Source organism: Giraffa tippelskirchi, chromosome 9 (genome assembly GCF_054371585.1).
Source record: "Giraffa tippelskirchi isolate mGirTip1 chromosome 9, T2T-mGirTip1v1.2.pri, whole genome shotgun sequence".
Classification (NCBI taxonomy): Eukaryota; Metazoa; Chordata; class Mammalia; order Artiodactyla; family Giraffidae; genus Giraffa; species Giraffa tippelskirchi.
Window position 1 is genome coordinate 91,475,786 of NC_137283.1, and position 21,312 is coordinate 91,497,097.

The window sequence follows — 21,312 nt, forward strand, 5'->3', positions numbered from 1 at the left end:
TTAACGACAGCTGATTAAAAAAATTTTTTTTTCTTACTTTGACTTTATTGAAAAAGAATCAGAGACACAGATGCATGGAACAATTTTATGGACTCTGAGGGAGAAGGTGAGGGTGGGACGTTCTGGGAGACTAGCATTGAAACATGTATATTATCATATGTGAAACAGAACACCATTCCATGTTCGATGCATGAGACAAAGGCTCAGGGCCGGGGCAATGGGATGACCCAGAGGGATGGGATGGGGAGGGAGGTGGGCGGGGGGTCCAGGAAGGGGAACACATGTAAACTCATGGCTGATTCATGTCAATGTATGGCAAAAACTATTACAATATTGTAAAGTAATTAGCCCCCAACTAAAATAAATAAATTTATTAAAAAAAAAAAAAGAATCAAAACTATGTTGGCACAGACTGTATTTCTCATCCTAAATGGTTTAACATTTGGAATATTTTGTATATGATATGTGTGTCATCTGAAACAGACTTTTTCCCATTAAAAATAATCAAAGAGAAAAAGATGATGTTTGCATTTTCTTTGTTCAAGGTGTTTATTGCATCTCAGAGGGCGTACATGCACTGGATTTTTGAACTGAAATACAAAGAAAAGCCATGTTGAAATTGGTTTTAGGTAATTTTTCCCCATTACAGTGTATGTTATCCCCACAGTAAATTCAGATACAACCACTTTTAAATGGTACCATACATCTATTGAGTAATTTGAAAAAAAGGCAAACACCTTTCCAACCCAATATGCTTTAACAAAGAGCGGCCAAGCCACTAGCAACACTGATCAACAGTGACCTCATGTATGCATCAAAATCTTAAGCCAAGCCATCAGCACAGACAATATGACGCCAACTTAAAAATTAAAGAATACAGTATGTACAGTAAAGAATACAATTCTCTGATTTAGTTTAAATTCTAATCACAATGGTACAACAAAACCTACTTTGAGCTCAATTGAGGGATGGAAGAACACTAATCTACAGAACACACAAAGAAATACTAAATTAACAGATGTACATAAACCCCACAAGAAAATTAAAAGATTTGCAGTAAACTTTAAATTACAGCTATACCTTGGGGTGCCTTCATAATCACTTGAACAGCACACTTCTAATTGCATTTTCACAGACAAGATGGAAACAGACCCTTTACTTTCAGTGCACTGAATCAAGAATGAACAAGTAGGTCAATTTAGATGCAAAACCTGTCAAACATAATTAAAATAGATAATTTAATACAGCAGTGATTAAATATGAAATTCTTCCCATATGATTTTTCATTCTTGATTAAGGTAGCTTTGAGGGGAAATATTTGTTATGGACATTAACCTTTATATATTTTTTAAAATAAAATTTCTTAACATATACAGTGCCACAAAAATAAACATTTCCCACCACAGCTGAAGGTCCTGTGATTGGAAAAGTGTACTTCACACCAAAAAAAGTTCTGTATATTTAAGTGTTTTCCTTACTATCTGATATTATCACACTATATTTGTAACGCAGATACAGAAGAAAAGAGAATTTATGGGGAGAGTTCAGGTGTGTCCAAAAGTTATATATACATTGAAACCTTCAAAAACACAGATACATCTTTCCCAATGGCTCACCACACAACAGCTGCATCATCCGTCCATGGGCGAGGTCCAGAGAGCACTAAAGGCATCAGAAACATCCATTCATTGTTTACATCACGCAACACACAAAGAACCCACATACACTACAATTTTGAGAGTAGGGATAACAGCTAAGGTAGTACACATTCCTAATGTTCACTTTCACAGCTGTGCTACACATTTTGGAAGAGAAGTTACGAATAAGCATTGGGATTGGTACTGGTGGCTCCCTTTGAAACTCTGAGCGTCAATTTTATTTGAAGTCTCCAAAGTTATTATTTTTTTTCCTATTCAGTCACAAAAATTGCAGCTGTAAAGATAAAAAAGCACTTGAATTAGAAAACGGTATTATGTAGTTCTCAAACATTTTACCTTCCTTGCAATTTTACTTCGCTGTTTTACACAGCAAGTCTTCATATTACCAAAGTCACATTTAAACACTTTTCACAATTCTTTTAAGACAAGCTTAAAATTTCATCCAGGAACATTAAAAAATTTTTTTTCAATGTATAGCTTCATTTTAAGTAAGCAAATTCTGTTGGCAAAATTTCTAAGTATACTTAGAAAAAATCTTAGCATGACATTCAATATCAATTAAAAAATTAACCTTAAAAAAGGGCAGTGAAAAAAAGAGGGGAGGGCAGGGACTCCCTTTTCTGGGGTTCTTTTCAGTTAAGGTTTTCAAGGAGCCACTAAGCAGTTGTACAAGTGACAGAAGAGAGAGTGGGGAGACATCCCCAGTGACGCAAAGCCTTCATTTACACGCCGTCTCCGCTCCCTGCCATCTCCCTTGCTATGTCATCTCTGCCAGGAAACCCTTCCTGCGGTCTTCAGGCTTAGGCATGGGGGTAACTCTCCTTTATAACACAGTCTGTGTCTGTCCCACTTTTGACTGTGAATCTGAGAGCTGAGGGTGTCTCAAGCACTTCTGTTTCAGACACTTCTCAGAATTCCTGTACATGCTGACAGCAACATTTCTGAATAACAAGTGGATAAAAGGCTGCTTCCTGCTGCACTCTTGGTCATTTCTGAAACTTCAGCTGCTAAGAAATAAGTGCCTGTTGTCTTCTTTATGTATCTACATGATGCCTATCTCAGCCCAATCCGGCCCAAAGTGGAACATAAAAGTTGGGCTCAAGGAGGATTACTTGGCTGAGATGTCAAGGCCTTAAAATGATAAATTATCAATGTTTATGAAGAAAAAAATCACAAGGCAGAAATCTACAAAAGTCATCGTAGGCATCAGAGGAAGTTTAAAAATATATATGTAGTAGATGTATGATAAAAAGAACACCAGACAGGGGTTCAAAAACTTCAACCCTCATACTTCTCTTCCAGTGTGACCCTAGGCAAATCACTTAATGCCAAGGGACAGTTTCTTTAGCTGTGAAATGGAGGCCAAAGCATCTGGCTAGCTTATCCTGCAGGGTTTGATCTCCAACAGAGGTGATCAAAGAGTTAATTACTGGGAAGAACGAAAAACACCGTGTAAATGAAAAGCATCATTACCAGTGTTCACTCACATTCAGCAAGTACTGGGTTGGCCAAAAAGTTCGCTCTGGTTTTTCTGTAACATGAAAAACTTGAATGAACTTTTTGGCCAACTTAATATTTGTTGAGAAGCTATCCACTGTGTCAGGTTCTGGGGTTAACAGCAAATCGTTGTCTTCATTAGTTTCCTTCTGTAAGTCCTCTATTAGCCATAATGTAATTTCACAAATTACATTAGAAATTTAAACTTGGAATGTTAGAAATGAAAATTTTGTCTGAATGCAGAGATACAAAGGGTAATAAATCTAAGTGTTACTTGATGAGGCCAAATAAGAATAAGCAAAATAAAATTACGATTGTCACCAAATACATTCTTAAGACAATTTTTAAATGAAGTATTATAAGTGTTACCTTTCTATAAATTCTAGTCATCATAGAATGCAGTAGTAATTTTCTAATTTATGGAGCAGGTTGAGCAACTTTTTGCTTTATTAGTATAATCTGTGTGCTTTCCAGGGTAAGGACAATTTGGAGGTTTCTCTCCCTCTTAGTTTTGCAAATTAAGTAAGATTAAAAAATCACTGACAAAGATAGCTTTCAATATGGATTTCAAAAGCATACACATTCAAACAATTATTATTATATATATGTATTAAGGACACAGAAGTACAAATATTATACCTAATAAAATAGCTAAGCATAGCATAGGTCACTATCACAAGCCCACAGGAAAAGCTCAATATTAGATACCTTAAATTGTTTACAAGAAATCCTTGATGTTAAGATCCGCTAATGGGTCCTTTGCTGGAGGTTTCTTGGGACTCTGAGAGGCAGGTGTAGGGCTTGGAGAAAGCTAAGGAGGAAAAGCCAGCCCAAGACAGTGGAAACAGAAAGCAAACAGAGATAGATAAGCATTAGGCCAAGCGCATACCACAGAAAACAAGCATGCAGAAGACCAGATGGCTAAAAGTTTACAAAATCTACTTTGTTCTACTTAGTCACAGGGTTGTTTTAGAGTTTGGATTTAAAAAACACACTTCAAAGGATACTGGCTTTCTTGAAATTATTTGACATCAAATTTAGCCAAAGTAAAATTTGAGGACTCTTGTAGAACAATATGGATATTAGTTAGGGAAGATGTGAAAAACTAGTTACATTAAAGCTACTATGAATACATAGTGAAAAAAACAACTTCTCTATTCAAAGCATTTTGACTTTGAGTTATTAGTACCTCTGAACTAATAAAGGAATATAAACAACTTTTCTCAGAGTGAGAGTGAGTTTGAAGGAAAAATGGAAAGAAAACAGCCTGCAGAAAGTCACTTAAGAAATTACTTTAAAATATTAGCTAAATAGACTAGAATTTCATATAAAGTATTTTAAGTGAACACCTGTCAAATCTGGGGGCACTGTTTGTTTCTGGATGATCAAATAGTCTAGTTATGAATGTCACCGAATTCCAATCTTGCCTATCCAGCTTGTAGAGAAGATTAATTATTAGATACCACAGAGAAGAATCATATTAAACCTGAAGCAAAAGCAACCAAAAATTTACCTACCTTGTTTCTGTTTAATGAATACCTAAATTATTTCATTGTGTGACAAACATAAGTTTTAGGAACAGGCTTTTGCAGGAATGTTAGGGTCCAAGGCCTTGAAAAAGGTCATGGAGTCTACATAGAACAATAACTAACATGTATCCTTTCAGCTAATTAATCTTCTATGCTTGTAGCAAGATGGAAACTCAGGAACCTGGGATTGAAGGGCGGGGATGTATGTTTTCTTTTTTGGTTCTGTAAACAAAGCTCCAGAAATAAGCAGTTTTAGATTTGTTCCTTTGTCCAGAAACTATTGATTAACTGTAGTATGTATCAGTCAAATTTCCATTTTAAAAACTGGGATCCTATCTCATGGAAAGGCCAGGAAAAAATAAATATAAAGGGTCAAAGTTGTTTGGAAGATAAGAAACTCAAGGAGTGGTCCATAATTAATAATTAGGTGATATGACATTGTGACACCAACCAACTGATCTACAGTGCAAGAATCCACACACCAGTAATGAAAAACTTCTATGTCTTCCAAAGCTTCTAACTCATGTTTGTTTTCTTACCTAATATCTTATCAGCTATGATTCTTCTCTGATGTAGGAAATACAGCTTAAAAATTGTATAACTATGGCATACCATTTCCCAAATTGCCATAAATTCAATTAAATGATTAAAACACTGTTTTCATTGTATCATCTATTTTTCATTTTCATCCTTTGAATTAAGTAAACAAATCGATGCTATGCAACCCTGGTATCAAGCAGGAAAACTACCTTATATAATAAAACTGTATTCTTTTTTTTTTTGGGAAGAAAATATCTTTATTAAGCTGACTACTTTGCAACAGTCAAGCCCAACTTTGTTATGTTCTATTGGGTTGGCCAAAAAGTTTGTCTAGGTTTATTCCATAAGATTTTTTTTCTTTTTCTTTTTTTTTTTTTTTTAATAAATTTATTTATTTTAGTTGGGGGCTAATTACTTTACAATATTGTAATAGCTTTTGCCATACATTGACATGAATCAGCCATGGGTTTACATGTGTTCCCCTTCCTGGACCCCCCTCCCACCTCCCTCCCCATCCCATCCCTCTGGGTCATCCCATTGCCCCAGCCCTGAGCCCTTGTCTCATGCATCGAACATGGAATGGTGTTCTGTTTCACATATGATAATATACATGTTTCAATGCTATTCTCCCAGAACGTCCCACCCTCACCTTCTCCCTCAGAGTCCATAAAATTGTTCTATGCATCTGTGTCTCTTATTCTGTCTCGCATATAGGGTTATCATTACCATCTTTCAAATTCCATATATATGCATTAGTATACTGTATTGGTGTTTTTCTTTCTGGCTTACTTCACTCTCTATAATGGGCTCCAGTTTCATCCATCTCAGTAGAACCGATTCAAATGTATTTTTTTTAATGGCTGAGTAATATTCCATTGTGTATATGTACCACAGCTTCCTTATCCATTCGTCTGCTGATGGACATCTAGGTTGCTTCCATGTCCTGGCTATTGTAAACAGTGCTGCGATGAACATTGGGGTACACGCGTCTCTTTCAATTCTGGTTTCCTCGGTGTATATGCCCAGCAGTGGGATTGCTGGGTCATATGGCAGTTCTATTCCCAGTTTTTTAAGGAATCTCCACACTGTTCTCCATAGTGGCTGTACTAGTTTGCATTCCCACCCAACAGTGTAAGAGGGTTCCCTTTTCTCCACACCCTCTCCAGCATTTATTGCTTGTAGACTTTTGGATAGCAGCCATTCTGACTGGTGTGAAATGATACCTCATTGTGGTTTTGATTTGCATTTCTCTAATAATGAGTGATGTTGAGCATCTTTTCATGTGTTTGTTAGCCATCTGTATGTCTTCTTTGGAGAAATGTCTGTTTAGTTCTTTGGCCCATTTTTTGATTGGGTCGTTTATTTTTCTGGAATTCAGCTGCAGGAGTTGCTTGTATATTTTTGAGATTAATTGTTTGTCTGTTGCTTCGTTTGCTATTATTTTCTCCCATTCTGAAGGCTGTCTTTTCACCTTGCTTATAGTTTCCTTTGTTGTGCAAAAGCTTTTAATTTTAATTAGGTCCCATTTGTTTATTTTTGCTTTTATTTCCAATATTCTGGGAGGTGGGTCATGGAGGATCCTGCTGTGATTTATGTCCAAGAGTGTTTTGCCTATGTTTTCCTCTAGGAGTTTTATAGTTTCTGGTCTTACGTTTAGATCTTTAATCCATTTTGAGTTTATTTTTGTGTACAGTTTATTTTTGTATATTTATTTTGGTGTTAGGAAGTGTTCTAGTTTCATTCTTTTACAAGTGGTTGACCAGTTTTCCCAGCACCACTTGTTAAAGAGATTGTCTTTTCTCCACTGTATATTCTTGCCTCCTTTGTCGAAGATAAGGTGTCCATAGGTGCGTGGGTTTATCTCTGGGCTTTCTATTTTGTTCCATTGATCTATATTTCTATCTTTGTGCCAGTACCATACTGTCTTGATGACTGTGGCTTTGTAGTAGAGCCTGAAGTCAGGCAGGTTGATTCCTCCAGTTCCATTCTTCTTCCTCAAGATTGCTTTGGCTATTCGAGGTTTCTTATATTTCCATACAAATTGTGAGATGATTTGTTCTAGTTCTGTGAAAAATACCATTGGTAGCTTGATAGGGATTGCATTGAATCTATAGATTGCTTGGGGTAGTATACTCATTTTCACTATATTAATTCTTCCAATCCATGAACACGGTATATTTCTCCATCTGTTTGTGTCCTCTTTGATTTCTTTCATCAGTGTTTTATAATTTTCTATATATAAGTCTTTTGTTTCTTTAGGTAGATATATTCCTAAGTATTTTATTCTTTTTGTTGCAATGGTGAATGGTATTGTTTCCTTAATTTCTCTTTCTGTTTTCTCATTATTGGAGTATAGGAATGCAAGGGATTTCTGTGTGTTAATTTTATATCCTGCAACTTTACTATATTCATTGATTAACTCTAGTAATTTTCTAGTAGAGTCTTTAGGGTTTTCTATGTAGAGGATCATGTCATCTGCAAACAGTGCGAGTTTTACTTCTTCTTTTCCTATCTGTATTCCTTTTATTTCTTTTTCAGCTCTGATTGCTGTGGCCAAAACTTCCAAAACTATGTTGAATAGTAGTGGTGAAAGTGGGCATCCTTGCCTTGTTCCTGACTTTAGGGGAAATGCTTTCAATTTTTCACCATTGAGGATAATGTTTGCTGTGGGTTTGTCATATACAGCTTTTATTATGTTGAGATATGTTCCTTCTATTCCTGCTTTCTGGAGGGTTTTTATCATAAATGGATGCTGAATTTTGTCAAAGGCTTTTTCTGCATCTATTGAGATAACCATATGGTTTTTTTCTTTCAATTTGTTAATGTGGTGTATTACATTGATTTGCGGACGTTAAAAAAACCTTGCATTCCTGGGATAAAGCCCACTTGGTCATGATGTATGATCTTTTTAATATGATGTTGGATTCTGCTTGCTAGAATTTTATTAAGGATTTTTGCATCTATGTTCATCAGTGATATTGGCCTGTAGTTTTCCTTTTTTGTGACATCTTTGTCTGGTTTTGGAATTAGGGTGATGGTGGCCTCATAGAATGAGTTTGGAAGTTTACCATCTTCTGCAATTTTCTGGAAGAGTTTGAGTAGGATAGGTGTTAGCTCTTCTCTAAATTTTTGGTAGAATTCCGCTGTGAAGCCGTCTGGTCCTGGGCTTTTGTTTGCTGGAAGATTTCTGATTACAGTTTCGATTTCCGTGCTTGTGATGGGTCTGTTAAGATCTTCTATTTCTTCCTGGTTCAGAATAAAACTGTATTCTTTCTAAAGCATTCAGCACACCAAATACAATAAGACTTTTAAAAATTTCAGTAACATCCTTTCAATTTCTTCTTTTTCAAAAAGGTGGTAGATAGTCATGGATATATTCAACCATCAAGGAAATATTCATAAGTGAGATTCTTTCTTGGAATTTAAATATATCTAGATTAACTGTAATACCAACTATGAAACCCAAAACCTCCCTTAATATCGACTCCCCACCCACCACCCTCCCCCACCCTCCCCCACCCCAAACAACTTTGGGTAGCAGCATTCATTATCTCAGAGCAGAAGGGAAAATTCCTCAGGAAGCCAGTGCTTTGGTGATGGCCTCAAAGGCTGGAGTCTGTTACATTTTAAATTTTATCTTTTTGGACACTCACTATCACTCTCCTGGTCATTATGGCTTTTGAAGGGTTAAAGTAAAGAAACTGAAGCCAATTTGGGGAGCAGGTAGAGAAAGAATTTAGAGATGATTCAAGGAAGAAAGGGGATTAAAGTACATTTAGAAGGTTCACAGTAGGATTCCTATTGTGAGGCTGAGACAATATAAACACACGTGGTAAATTTAAAAATTATACAATAGAAGCGAAATCATTTACTGATATCCATAAAATATATTTGAGCCATGTGTTCTGAGTGCTCAGCACGGTGCTAGTAGTTATAATGTTCTTCCTCCATCCTAAATCAATTTCTCATGGTGAAAACTTCTTTGGTTCTACATATACCTTCACTTGGGCCAGGCAATTTATGAGAGGAATAAAGAAAAGGTGACTTATCAGTTTGAACATCATTATTAGCAGCAAAACAGTTCAACAAAGTACATATATTTTAGCATCTTTGCAAATAAAGGTAGCACGCTGTATAGTAAGAAACTTGGCCTTATCTAAAGAGAGGTTTGCCCTTTGTCCTGAACACTGGTAGATAACTTCTAAACCTTTGGAATTTTCCTAGTATTGGAAATGTCTTTGTTATTCAGAGTGGGTTTGTGGCACCACACCTGATCATTTATGCTAACTAGGTAACTCAGGGTTGGGGGCTGGCCATGCCAGAAAATCAACCATGTGATTAAACAGTTCAGTCTTTGGGCCACAGGATATGAACCTGACCTTCAGGAAGGGAGGAAGGCTGGAGATGGAGTTCAACAACGTGAGAAATAATTCAGTCATTCCAATATAATGAGAGGTTAATAAAAACTCTGCATACTGAAGCTCAGGTACGCTTCCTGGGTTAGCAGTACTGCATGTGTATCCTCACATAGTGATGCGAGGTGGGTAATGCATCCCTGAGGACAAAGAAGCTTCATGTGGGATCCTCTCAGACTTTGCCCAGTGCATCTCTTCTTTTGGCTGCATCTGTTTGTATCTTTTCACTACAATAAAACTGTCATTGTAAAGTTAGTGCTTCCCTGAGTTCTATGAGTCTTTCCAGAAAACTGTCTAATCTGAGGGTGGTCCTGGGAACCCTTAAATCTGCAGGCAGCTGGTCTGAAGTGAGGGTGGCCTTTGGGACCTGAAGGGTCTGATGAGGGCAGTTTTGTGGGAATTGCTCCCACAGGCTTTGTTGTTGTTCAGCCACTCAGTCGTGTCTGACTCTTTGTGACCCCATGGACTGCAGCACACTAGACTTCCCTATTCTTCACCATCTGCTGCAGTTTGCTCAAACTCATGTCCACTGAGTTGGTGATGCCATCCAACCATCTCATACTCTGTTGCCCACTTCTCCTCCTGCCCTCAATCCTTCCCAGCATCAGGGTCTTTTCCAGTGAGTCAGCTCTTTGCATCAGTTGACCAAAATACTGGAGCTTCATCTTCAGCATCAGTCCTTCCAATGAATATTCAGGGTTGATTTCCTTTAGGATGGACTGGTTTGATCTCTTTGCTGTCCAAGGGACTCTGAAGAGTCCTCCAGCATCACAGACAGAAAACATCAATTCTTCAGCACTCAGCCTTCTTTACGGTTCAGCTCTCACATCCGTTCATGACTACTGGAAAAACCATAGCTTTGACTACACAGACCTTTGTCAGTAAAGTGATGTCTCTGCTTTTTAATATGCTGTCTAGGTTGGTCATAGCTTTTCTTCCAAGGAGCAAGTGTCTTTTAATTTCATGGTTGCAGTCACCATCTGCAGTGATTTTGGAGCCCAAGGAAATAAAGTCTGTCACTGTTTCCATTTTTCCCCCATACATTTGCCATGAAGTGATGGGACCAGATGCCAAGATCTAGGCTTTACAGTTTGGCAGACTCACTGTAGTTAGTATCACTAGTCTTGGGCACACTTAGCAGCAAGGAGTATGGTGTCCCTAACCTTAATTTTGGCTAACTCTAGGAACATGTAGTAAGACAATGGATTAGAGCTACTCATTTTTTTCTGGAATAAATGCCTAGATATTTTAAACACCTGGTAGTTCTCAGGAAACATTCCAAATTAAGGAAAAGAATGGAGGGACCTTAGGACAGTTAGCTTTTTCTATCATTTTCCTTTAAATGTCACCACTGTTCATCTGTCTTCCATGTTCCCTTTACTTCTTCCCAAGCAACAAACGTGAAGATGGTATCAGGTAAAAGCATTTTAAAATTGTTGGTCACGTGACAGTTTACACTTATAAATTAATGTTATTCTTTTGTGGACATTTAAAAACTGACCTGTGTGCCAGGTACAGCTGTAACTCCAAAGGGTGGCCTCATCATGGGCTGTGCAAACATGACTGGCTGCTGAGGCATCATGGGCATGCCTGTCCCCGCTGGAGGCTGAAAAAAGCAGAGGGGTTCACGGTGTGAGTGGAGAGTCCACTCTGGCAATGCCCTTACATTTATGTCTTTAATATGTTAAAGAAAATTTCTGAGGAATCCAGAGTTGTGACAAAGTATCACTTGTCATTTTTTTTAAAGATGCTTACTTAAATTTTTATTTATGTTTTTCGCTGTGCTGTATGGCATGTGGGGATCTTAGTTCCCTGACCAGGGACTGAACCTGTGTCCCCTACAATGGAAGCATGGATTCTTAACCACTGGACTGCCAGGATGCATGCTCAATTGTGTCTGACTCTTTGCGACTCCATGGACTGTAGGTGGTCAGGCTCCTCTATCCATGGGATTTCCCAGGCAAGAATACTGAAGTAGGTTGCCATTTCTTCCTCCAGGGTATCTTCCCAACCCAGGGACTGAACCTGTGTCTCCTGCACAGGCAGGCAGATTCTTTGCCACTGAGCCCACCTTGGAAACTCCAGACCACCAGATAAGTTCCTACAACTTGTAATTTAGAATGATTGGTGTTGTGAGGCTGGCAGATGGCAGAGAACCACTGAGGTGACTGAGAAGCCTGGCTGGCCAGGCAGCATCCTTAACCCAACCAGGCTTTGCTGTTGTTTATCTATCTTCTGTATGTATAGTTCTTAAAGAGGTAAAGACTTGTCTCTTTATGGAAAATGGCCCTAAAATTTGCCAGTGATAAAAGTGGTAAGTAAAAAGTCAGTATACTGATGAAAAGTTGATTTTGATGATTGAGCTAAGAGCCCAGGTCACTGGTTTGGTAAACAGTACTCCAAAAATGACATTATCAGTGCACTACAAAAATTATTTTGATGGTGTAAAATTATTTTAAGCGTCTTATAACTGACTTGATCATGTCCTGTGTAGACTACTTAATGTCTAAAGCAGATGACTTAATTCTTAAATTTTACTCTACTGTGTTATGGGGAGAATTATATTCTATAGTTAATCTGGGATTTGACAAAGTCCTTCGAAGTATTAATTACAATTTTTAAAACATGTCATCACTCACCATTCCAAACCCTGCTCCAGGTTGTCCGACAGATGGGGCCCCGGCAACAGGAGGAACTGAACTGGTTGGAGGTACAGCTCCTTGCTATCAAAAAACCCACAAAACACACACAGACACATACATACATACACACACACAAACAACAAACAAAAAGAACCAATATAATATGGCTTTAAAAGGACAGAATATAACTTTTAAATGCATGCTGTTAAGTATGTGTAAAGATATAAAGAAATCTCAAATTTCAGTTTTTAATTTTAAAAATAGGCGCTAGCACCATGCCAGTGATACAAAGGTTACTCACGTGATGTTCACCATTGTGGAGCTATTTGGGCTCAGCTTATGCTCTGTACCTACTTATGCCACCTTCAATGTAAAGAAGTCAAATTTTTCTAAACTTTCTTTGTCTAATCGTTATATTCTCCAATAGGCATTGAATTAGAAATTTGAGGAATGCTTTCATTTACATGTTTAAAGCTTGGTTTCCATTTCCCTCCATTAAAAAAATTATTTTATTTTTTAACTGAAGGATAATTGCTTTATAGAATATTGCTGTTTTCTGCCAAATATCAACATGAATCAGCTATAGGTATACATATGTCCCCTTCCTCTTGAACCTCCCCCATCTCCCTCCCCTCCCCTCCAGGTTGTTACAGAGCCCCTATGTGAGCTCCCTGAGTCATACAGCAAATTCCCATTGGCTATCTATTTTACATACGGTAATATGAGTTTCCATGTTACTCTCTCCAGACCTCTCATCCTCTCCTTCCTCCCCCTGAGTGTGTCCATAAGTCTGTTTTTTATGTCTGTTTCTCCACTGCTGCCCTACAAATAAATTCATTGGTATCATCTTTCTAGATTCTATATATATGCATTAGTATACAATATTTATCTTTCTCTTTCTGACTTCACTCTGCATAACAGTTTCTAGGTTCATCCACCTCATTAGAATTGACTCAAATGCGTTATTTTTTTATGGCCGAATAATATTCCATTGTATATATGTACCACAGCTTCTTTATCCATTCATCTGTCGATGGACATCTAGATTGCTTCCATGTTCTAGCTGTTGTAAATAGAGACGCAATGAACATTAGGGTACATGTATCTTTTTCAGTTTTGATTTCCTCAGGATATATGCATAGTAGTGGGATTGCTGGGTCATATGGTGGTTTTATTCCCAGTTTTTTATATTATTGTTTTTTGTGTTATATTTGCTTCTCTCTGACTTCTGACTGTTGTACGTTTGTACAAAGACCAAAATTAATTCCAAGTTTTAGGAAGCATTTAGAAGACTACACATAATACTGTTCACATATCCCATTTCAGGCTGAGGTTTGAGAGTTTTCAGTCATATACCAAAACCCCTAATACTTCCCTTAGGCATAAAATAAACCCTACTGCAATCCCTTGAAATTTACACAGTCCTCCAGTTCAGCTGTAGCCTTGAAAATAACAGCACACATTCCCAGGAATAGTATCACAAGGAGCAGAAAATATTTTAATTATTTGCTTTGTCTTGTCTCTTGTCTAGGTGGGTCCCTAGAAACACTGGCTCAAAAGGCTTGTTGTTATCTTGCCAAACTGGGAACCCATCTAGTGCTAAAGCTGTTATCTGAAGACGTTTGTGGAAAATACTTGAAGGCAAATTTTTCAGTTGTTGCTGTATCAGGTAATGGATATCAGTCACAGGAAATAGCAGCCTAAACAAAAAGCTCAGAGGAAAGGCTGGAGAATGAGATGCTTTGAGAATTAAGGGTTTGAAAAATCCAGACATCCTCCTGGGAAATTAGATAGCCATGCACATGCCCAGGGCTATGCACATACTCTGGAAAGACTTGAGATGCCTCTGGGCTGACTTGGAGGCTTTAAGCAAACAGTAGTGATTGAAGCGACTTAGCAGCAGCAGCAGCAGCAGCAGCAGTGATTGCTAAGGTAGAGTTGCAACCTGCCTGGTTGAGTCTCAGGTCATGCCTAACACACACGCAGAGCCCCTCTGTAAAGACCAGGAGATTTTTTTGGTTCCAGGATTTTAAGTAGTATCTGTCTAATTCTAGTGGACCAATTAGCTAAAGGACAAAACAAACAAGCAAATAACCCCCTCTACCAAAGTAGCAAAACAACAATAACAAACAAAGTAGCAACAACAAACCTTGGGGAAGGGTAGAACATGATTTTCAGTGCTGCCGTATTATAATATTCAATGTACCCAGGTCCCAATAAAAAATTATATGAAAAGAAACAAGATCATACAGCTCATATTCAGGAGAAAGATCTCAAATCAATAATCTAAGTTTCTACCATAAGCAACTACAAAAAAGAAGAACTAATTCTAAAGTGAGCAGAGAAAGGAAATAAAAACAATTAGAGCAGAGAAAAATGAAATGAAGAACGGGAAAACAAAAGAGGAAAGAAAAGATCTTTGAAAAGATCAATAAAATTAACAAACTTTCAAGTAGACAAGAAAAAAAAGAGAAACCTAAATGACCAAAATCAGGAAAGGAAGTGGAGATATTACTACCAATCTTACAAAAATAAAAAGAATTAAAAGGATATATTATAAGAAATTATATGCTAAAACATTAGATAATCTAGATGTAACAGTCAAACTCCTAGAAAGACACAAACTACCAAACCTGACTCAAGAAGAAATAAAAAAATCTAAATAGATGTATAGCAAGTAAAGAGACTGAGTTAATAATCAAAAACTTTTGATCACAGTGGTGGTTTAGTCACTAAGCCATGTCCAACTCTTGTGACCCCATGGACTGTAGTCCACCAGGCTCCTCTGTCCATGGGATTTTCCAGGCAAGAATACTAGACTGGATTGCCATTTCCTTCTCCAGGGGATCTTCCCAACCCAGGAATAGAACCGAGGTCTTCTGCATCGCAGGCAGATTCTTTACTGACTGAGCTATGAGGGAAGCCCTTTGATCACAGAGAAGCCCAGAATCAGATTGCTTCACTGGTCCATTCTATTAAATGTATAAAGAAGAATTAATATCAATCCTTCTCAAGCTCTCAAAAAAACAGAAAAGGAACATTTTCTAACCATTCTTTGATGCCAGTATTACTGTGATGCCAAATACAGACAAGGACATCCTAAGAAAACTACAGTCAAATTCTTTACAAATATCAATATAAAAATTCTCAACAAAATACTAGCACACCACATCTAGCAGCATATTAAAAGAATTATACACCATGACCTAGTGAGATTTATTCCAGGAATGCAAGGTTGGATCAATTAATATATCATATTATAATAATATAAGAAATAAAAGAAAAACTGATCTCAGTACATGCAGAAAAAGCATTTGACAAAATCCACAATCCATTCATGACACAACAACACTAAATAAACTAGAAATTGAAGGGGAATTCCTACACCTGACAAAGGGAATCTACAAATAACTCACAACTAGTATCATATTTAATGTTGAATGACTGAAAGTTTTCTCCTTAAGAACAAGAGGTACTGGGAGGCCTAGTCAGTGCAATTAGGTAAGAAAAGGAAACAAAGAGCATTCAAATAAGAAAGGAAGAAATAAGTCTATCTCTATTTGCAGATGACATCATCTTATATAGAGAAAATCAAAGAATTCACACACAAAAACCCATCAGAGTTAATAAACAAGTTCAGCAAAGTTGCAAGATACAAAATAAATATACAAAAATCAATGTGGTGTTCAGACTAGCAATGAACAATAAAAAATGCAATTAAAAAAAAATAAAATAAAAAAAATGCAATTACAAAAAATTTAATCTATAACAGCATTTAGAAATAAATTTAACAAGACAGTACAACACTTCTACACTGACAGCTACAAAACATTGTTGAAGACATTAAAGACAACTTGGAAAATAGACATCCTCTAATCATGGACTAGAAGACTTAATATTGTCAAGATGACAATACTTCCCAATTCGCTTTATAGATTCAGTGTTATTCCTATCAAAATTTCAGTCCCTATCAACTTTAACTGCTTCTCTTAGAAAAATGGACAATCTGAACCTGATATTTATATGGAAATCCAATGACCCAGAATAGACAAAAGTATCTTGAAAAACAAGAACAAATTTGGAGGACTCCACACTTTCTGGTTTCAAAACTTACAACTAAGCTACATTGATCAAAACACTGTGGTACTGGCATGAGGACAGACATATAGGTCCATACAGCACAACAGAGAGTCTGGAAATAAATCTACACATCTATGGTCAACTGATATTTAAGAATGCCAAGACCAGAAAAAACAGTCTTTTCAACAAGTGTTTCTCAGATTAACTGGATTTGTACACGCAACACAAATAATTTGGACCCCTATCTCATACCACGTATGAAAATGAGCCTAAAACAGGTCAAAGACCTAATGTAACAGATAAAATTATACAACTCTTAGAAAGAAGTCGAGGTATAAATCTTTAAGACCTTGGATCAGGCAATGGTTTCTTAAACATGACACCAAAAGCACGAGCAACAGCAACAAAAATTGATGAAATCGGAGCTTATCAGAATTTAACTTTGTGCATTAAAAGATACCATCAAGAAAATGAAGACGACTCACAGAATGGGAGAAAATATTTGCAAATCATATACCTCATAAGCATCTAGTATCCAGAATAATAAAGATCTCTTAGAATTCACCACATTTCTCAAAAAAAGAAAAAATACAAATGGCTATTAGGCACATGAAAAGATTCTCAAGATCTTTGAAATTAAAAGACACTTACTCCTTGGAAGGAAAGTTATGACCAACCTAGAGAGCATATTAAAAAGCAGAGACATTACTTTGCCAACAAAGGTCTGTCTAGTCAAGGCTATGGTTTTTCCAGTAGTCATGTATGGATGTGAGAGTTGGACTATAAAGAAAGCTGATTGCCGAAGAATTGATGCTTTTGAACTGTAGTGTTGGAGAAGACTCTTGAGAGTCCCTTGGACTGCAAGGAGATCCAACCAGTCCATCCTAAAGGAGATCAGTCCTGGGTGTTCATTGGAAGGACTGATGTTGAAGCTGAAACTCCAATACTATGGCCACCTGATGCGAAGAGCTGACTCATTTGAAAAGACCCTGATGCTGGGAAAGATTGAAGGCAGGAGGAGAGGGGGATGACAGAGGATGAGATGGTTGGATGGCATCACTGACTCAATGGACATGAGTTTGGGTAGACTCCGGGAGTTGGTGATGGACAGGGAGGCCTGGTGTGCTATGGTTCATGGGGTCACAAAGAGTTGGACACAACTGAGCAACTGAACTGAACTGAACTTAGTCATTAAGGAAATGCATATGAAATTCACAATTGAAACTCTATGCAATGATGGTGTAAATATATACGATAATGCAGCTGCTGTGGAAAAGTCTGTCAGTTCCTCAAAAAGCTCAACAGTCACACAAGTCCTGGCAATTACATTCCTAGGTATATTCCCAAGAGAACGGAGGACATATATTCTTACCAAAACTTGTATACAAATAACAGAAATACCTTTCATAATAGCCAAAACGTGGAAACAACACAAACGTCCATTCATTAACGAATGAATAACAAAATGTGGTATGTCCAAACAACAGAACTGTCAGCCGTAAAATAATGAAGTATTGTTACGTGCTACAACACAGATCAACCTTGAAAACATTATGCTAAGTGGAAGAAGTCATGCACATAAGGCTCCCTAGTGGAGGATTCTGTTTATATTAAAAATCCAGAAGAGGCAAATCCACAGAAACAGTAAATTTTTGGATGTCATGGAATAGGGAAGCGGAAAATTGGGAAAGACCATATTCCTTTTTGGGGTGATGGAAATATTCTGGAATTACAGAGAATGGTAACGGTTTTACAACATCAAAACGATACTAAAATCACTGAATTATATAAAGTTTAACTTAATATTACACAAATTTATCTAAAAGATTTTTTAAAAGAAAGAAAATACTTAAGGGTAGCAAAATATCCTCCCAATATGCTTTTTGGCATAAGGATTATTCTGAGCTGATTATTCTGAAGAACAGCAGATGCAGGAGGAGCTCTGAGAAAAGTAGACATTAAGCTTTTATAAGGTGTGTTTAGATTTACAAAAGAGATCCCACTTAAGGGTCTCTCCCTCTTTGTACCAGGAAGAGAAGGGTGACTAAATCACAAGAGAATCTCTTATCAATGGAGAAGTCACGGACTTAAATGTAATAACGAATTTTAAGAATAATTCTATTTATTTATTTTTTTTTTGGTGGGTGCTAGGTCTTTGTTGCTGCACGGGCTTTTCTCTAGCTGCAGCAAGCGTGGGCTACTTTCTAGTTGCAGTGCGCAGGCTTCTCATTGCAGTGGCTTCTCTTGTTGCAGGTTTTAGGGCATGTGGGCTTCACTATGACATCCCCAGGCTCTAGAGCACAGGCTCAGTGGTTGTGAGGCTCAGTTGCTCTGCGGCATGTGAGACCTTCTTGCGTCAGGGATCAAACTCCTGTCTCCCGCACTGGCAGTCAGATTCTATACCACTGAGCCATCAGGGAAGCCCTGAATCACAAGTCTTACCTTTGTTGACCCTGTTTTTCCTGGTAACCTCTCCATTAACTGGCCACCCTATATTTTTCTTTTTTTTGTTTTTAGCTGAGGATGGTTATTTAAGCCAGTAGCTTAGACCACCTCAGGGAGTTACTCATTTTTTCCCCTCGGTATCTCCCATGTATATATGAAGCATACGTGTTAACAAATTTCTGTTTTTCTCTTGTTAATATGTGTTACTACAGGAGTCTCCACTAAGAACTTAGAAGGATAGAGGAAAAGTTATTTTTCTTCCTCTATAAAAGAAATATTATATTTCAGATTCACTCTACTCATTATTTCAACAGCCTAGGGGTAGGCTACTCACCAGACCAAGAATTGTATCACTGATTGGAATTGCCTTATTTATCAGAATTACACCTTACAATAATGATTGTATTTTTTATAAGAATTGTATCATTAGGATTTAGTGATGTGAAACCAAAAAGGTTTTTAACTAGTTATCAAAACAAAATGAATCTGCAGATATTCCTGATCAAATAAATGGGTCAAAAACTTAAAGAGAGTCTAAGTTTGTCACTTTGTTCAAATGGTAGATTAACTCAGTAATTTAGCCCCTCATATTATTTATCCTAAGGTTTAAAAAATTATTTTCTTTTTTAACCCTCAACAAAATGTTTCACCTATAGACGTATAAAGGTTAGCTGTTTTTAGGGGCAGAACTGTGGCCTCCTACAAAATGTACATATTTCTGAGTTGCAAGTACCTTCCTAGTTTGTCTGATGGAAACTTAGGAGGTCTGTTGTGCTCAAAACTAGGAATGAATAACCCTATTGATGGCCATGATAGTATGCCAGTCAGTCCTGTTAAAGGTTTTTAGATCTAATTTGGGTTCTGTCATCTGAAAAATTTTAGAGTTGCACCTTTAAGCAGCATTTAAGAGGAATTCAAAACAAACTGAGAAAAGTAACCTTAGCTCTTAATAAAAACTATAAAAGGCAGAAGAAGGGTCTTTACCCTGACATCTGCCCTTTCATGTCCTACTCAAAAACAAAGGTCTGCAGATTAATGGGAAAACTTGCAAACCCTCCCTCATTGCTTCTGAAGCACACATTTCAGCTCTCTCTTCTTTTTCTTGACTGTCCTTAGAAAAAGAGACTCAAATGTATTTAAGGAATAGAAAAATGCAAGAGACATTTTATCAGAGAACTGGGGTGGATGGAAACCAGAGAAACTCAGAATGATTAAAGTGAAAGCAAACCAGAATTTTGATCAGGAAGAAGAGTTCTGCAGTAAATGGAGCAAATGGTAGTAAATTTTTGTGACTAAGTGAGGGTTAACAATGAAAAAATAACTGCCTTCATATTGCTGCCTAAAACATTAAGGAAAATAAACAAAAGAAACAGAACTACAACTCTGTTTAGGCAACTCTGCCCTCCTAAAAGATTACTTTTGTTGTTCTAATTTCTCTTTCCACAGCTACTGTGGACATTTTATGCTAAAGCCTACTGTCTTTAACTTTCTTGAGTTCTGTTAGTAACAGTGTAAAGTTTTCTGCTTCATAAACAAAAATAAGGTGTTTGGGGGTTTAAAAGCAATGAGAATGTTAATCTCAGTCTCCAGGATGCTGCCTGCCAATCAGATAACTGGTGGCCTTGTGGCTCTGAAGAAGCAAAAGAGTTGTTTGTTAAGTATCTGATGAATTCTTAACTGTGTATGGTTAAAATCTTCATCTTAAAGGAGGTGATGGTCAAGGAAGGTCTCCAACTCAATACTGTTTTTAAAATACTTTTCCCTTGTTGCCCTTCGGGGATAATGGCCTCATTACTCAGCAAACTGCCCCATATAGAAACCTGGCAGCCAGTGTCTTGCTGAGTTTGTTCACAATAATCCCCAGTTGAGTGGATTCTGCCTGAAACTTTTCTTTCTTATCTTACTCTCCACCTCTGGCTCCAAACCTTTTTTTTTTTTAACCAATGGTTGATCTGCCAGATATCAGCATCCTCACCACCTTTCCCTCCACTCCCCTACCCTCTGCTTTGACTTTGCTATCACCATGACTGTTTTTTAACTAACCAGTTAAAAAACACTGAATGGGGGTAGGTAGGTAGGAAAGAGGTCCAAGAGGGAGGGATATATATATATATATATATATATACACAAAAAGCTGATTCACTTGATTGTACAGTAGAGACTAACACAACATTGTAAAGCAACTATACCCTAACTGGGTTTTTTTTTAAAAACCCAAACCAAAACACTGAACAGCTTTATCTTGCTGATAAAAGCAACACTACTAAAGTATAAACTACTTAGGACTGCTTATAAGATCTCTTTAATTTTTCATAGAAGAGAACAGAAAAATGAGTTCTTTTAATTTGGTGATGATAACATAAAGTATGAGATTTCTTGGCAATATGCAGTATTAACAGATATGTATAAGATGCGTTTCTTTCTTTAGGGATTTTATTTACAGTTATTGAATCTCTCTCCCTCTACCCCCAACACTGTGTTTGTATTTAAGAATGGAGTGCAGTTG

At 37.1% G+C, this 21,312-nt stretch overlaps 1 protein-coding gene across 24 annotated transcripts in view; it reads right to left on the reverse strand.

The window, feature by feature from the left end:
• Positions 1–530: 530 nt before the first annotated feature.
• The window catches only part of SNAP91 (synaptosome associated protein 91), a 156,198-nt gene continuing 135,416 nt past the window's right edge, over positions 531–21,312 (reverse strand). For 14 of the 24 annotated variants that reach the window (XM_081530485.1, XM_081530468.1, XM_081530489.1 and 11 more), the window contains 4 exons: positions 12,279–12,362; positions 11,141–11,245; positions 3,864–3,966; positions 531–1,932 (listed from right to left, as the gene is read on the reverse strand). In XM_081530485.1, the coding sequence (XP_081386611.1) occupies positions 3,874–3,966; positions 11,141–11,245; positions 12,279–12,362 (282 nt within the window). In that variant the 3' untranslated portion in view covers positions 531–1,932; positions 3,864–3,873. The remainder of the gene's footprint in view (positions 1,933–3,863; positions 3,967–11,140; positions 11,246–12,278; positions 12,363–21,312) is intronic. The other 10 variants (XM_081530487.1, XM_081530490.1, XM_081530483.1 and 7 more) reach the window with 1 other exon arrangement.